The 322-nt window shown below is 28.0% G+C and overlaps 1 protein-coding gene across 1 annotated transcript in view; it reads left to right on the top strand.

The window, feature by feature from the left end:
* Positions 1–322, top strand: part of LOC108685367 (guanylate cyclase 32E-like) — a 14851-nt gene that overhangs the window by 12648 nt on the left and 1881 nt on the right. Inside the window, exon 16 of the mRNA XM_018190124.1 lies at positions 122–322. Within this exon, the coding sequence (XP_018045613.1) occupies positions 122–322 (201 nt within the window). The remainder of the gene's footprint in view (positions 1–121) is intronic.

Genomic DNA, 322 nt, shown 5'->3' with positions numbered 1-322 from the left:
ATATATATATATGTATACATATATGTATATGTATAATTAATCCATATTATGGAAAGCAATATTTTTAAGAATCTATTATATTAAATCTATTTTTTACTTAATCGCGTTCGCGTTTATGTTTTCCTTTCAGGAAAGCAAATATTTTCGACAATATGATGGCAATGATGGAAAAATATGCAAATAATCTTGAAGCACTTGTTGACGAACGAACAGATCAATTAACTGAAGAAAAAAAGAAAACAGATGCATTATTATACGAAATATTACCGCGTTACGTAGCCGAACAACTAAAAATGGGACATAAAGTAGAGGCTGAAAGTTT

The sequence above is a fragment of the Atta colombica genome, unplaced genomic scaffold, assembly GCF_001594045.1.
Source record: "Atta colombica isolate Treedump-2 unplaced genomic scaffold, Acol1.0 scaffold153, whole genome shotgun sequence".
NCBI lineage: Eukaryota > Metazoa > Arthropoda > Insecta > Hymenoptera > Formicidae > Atta > Atta colombica.
Note: the sequence above shows the minus strand (reverse complement) of the source record. Positions and strands in the feature narration are given on the sequence as shown.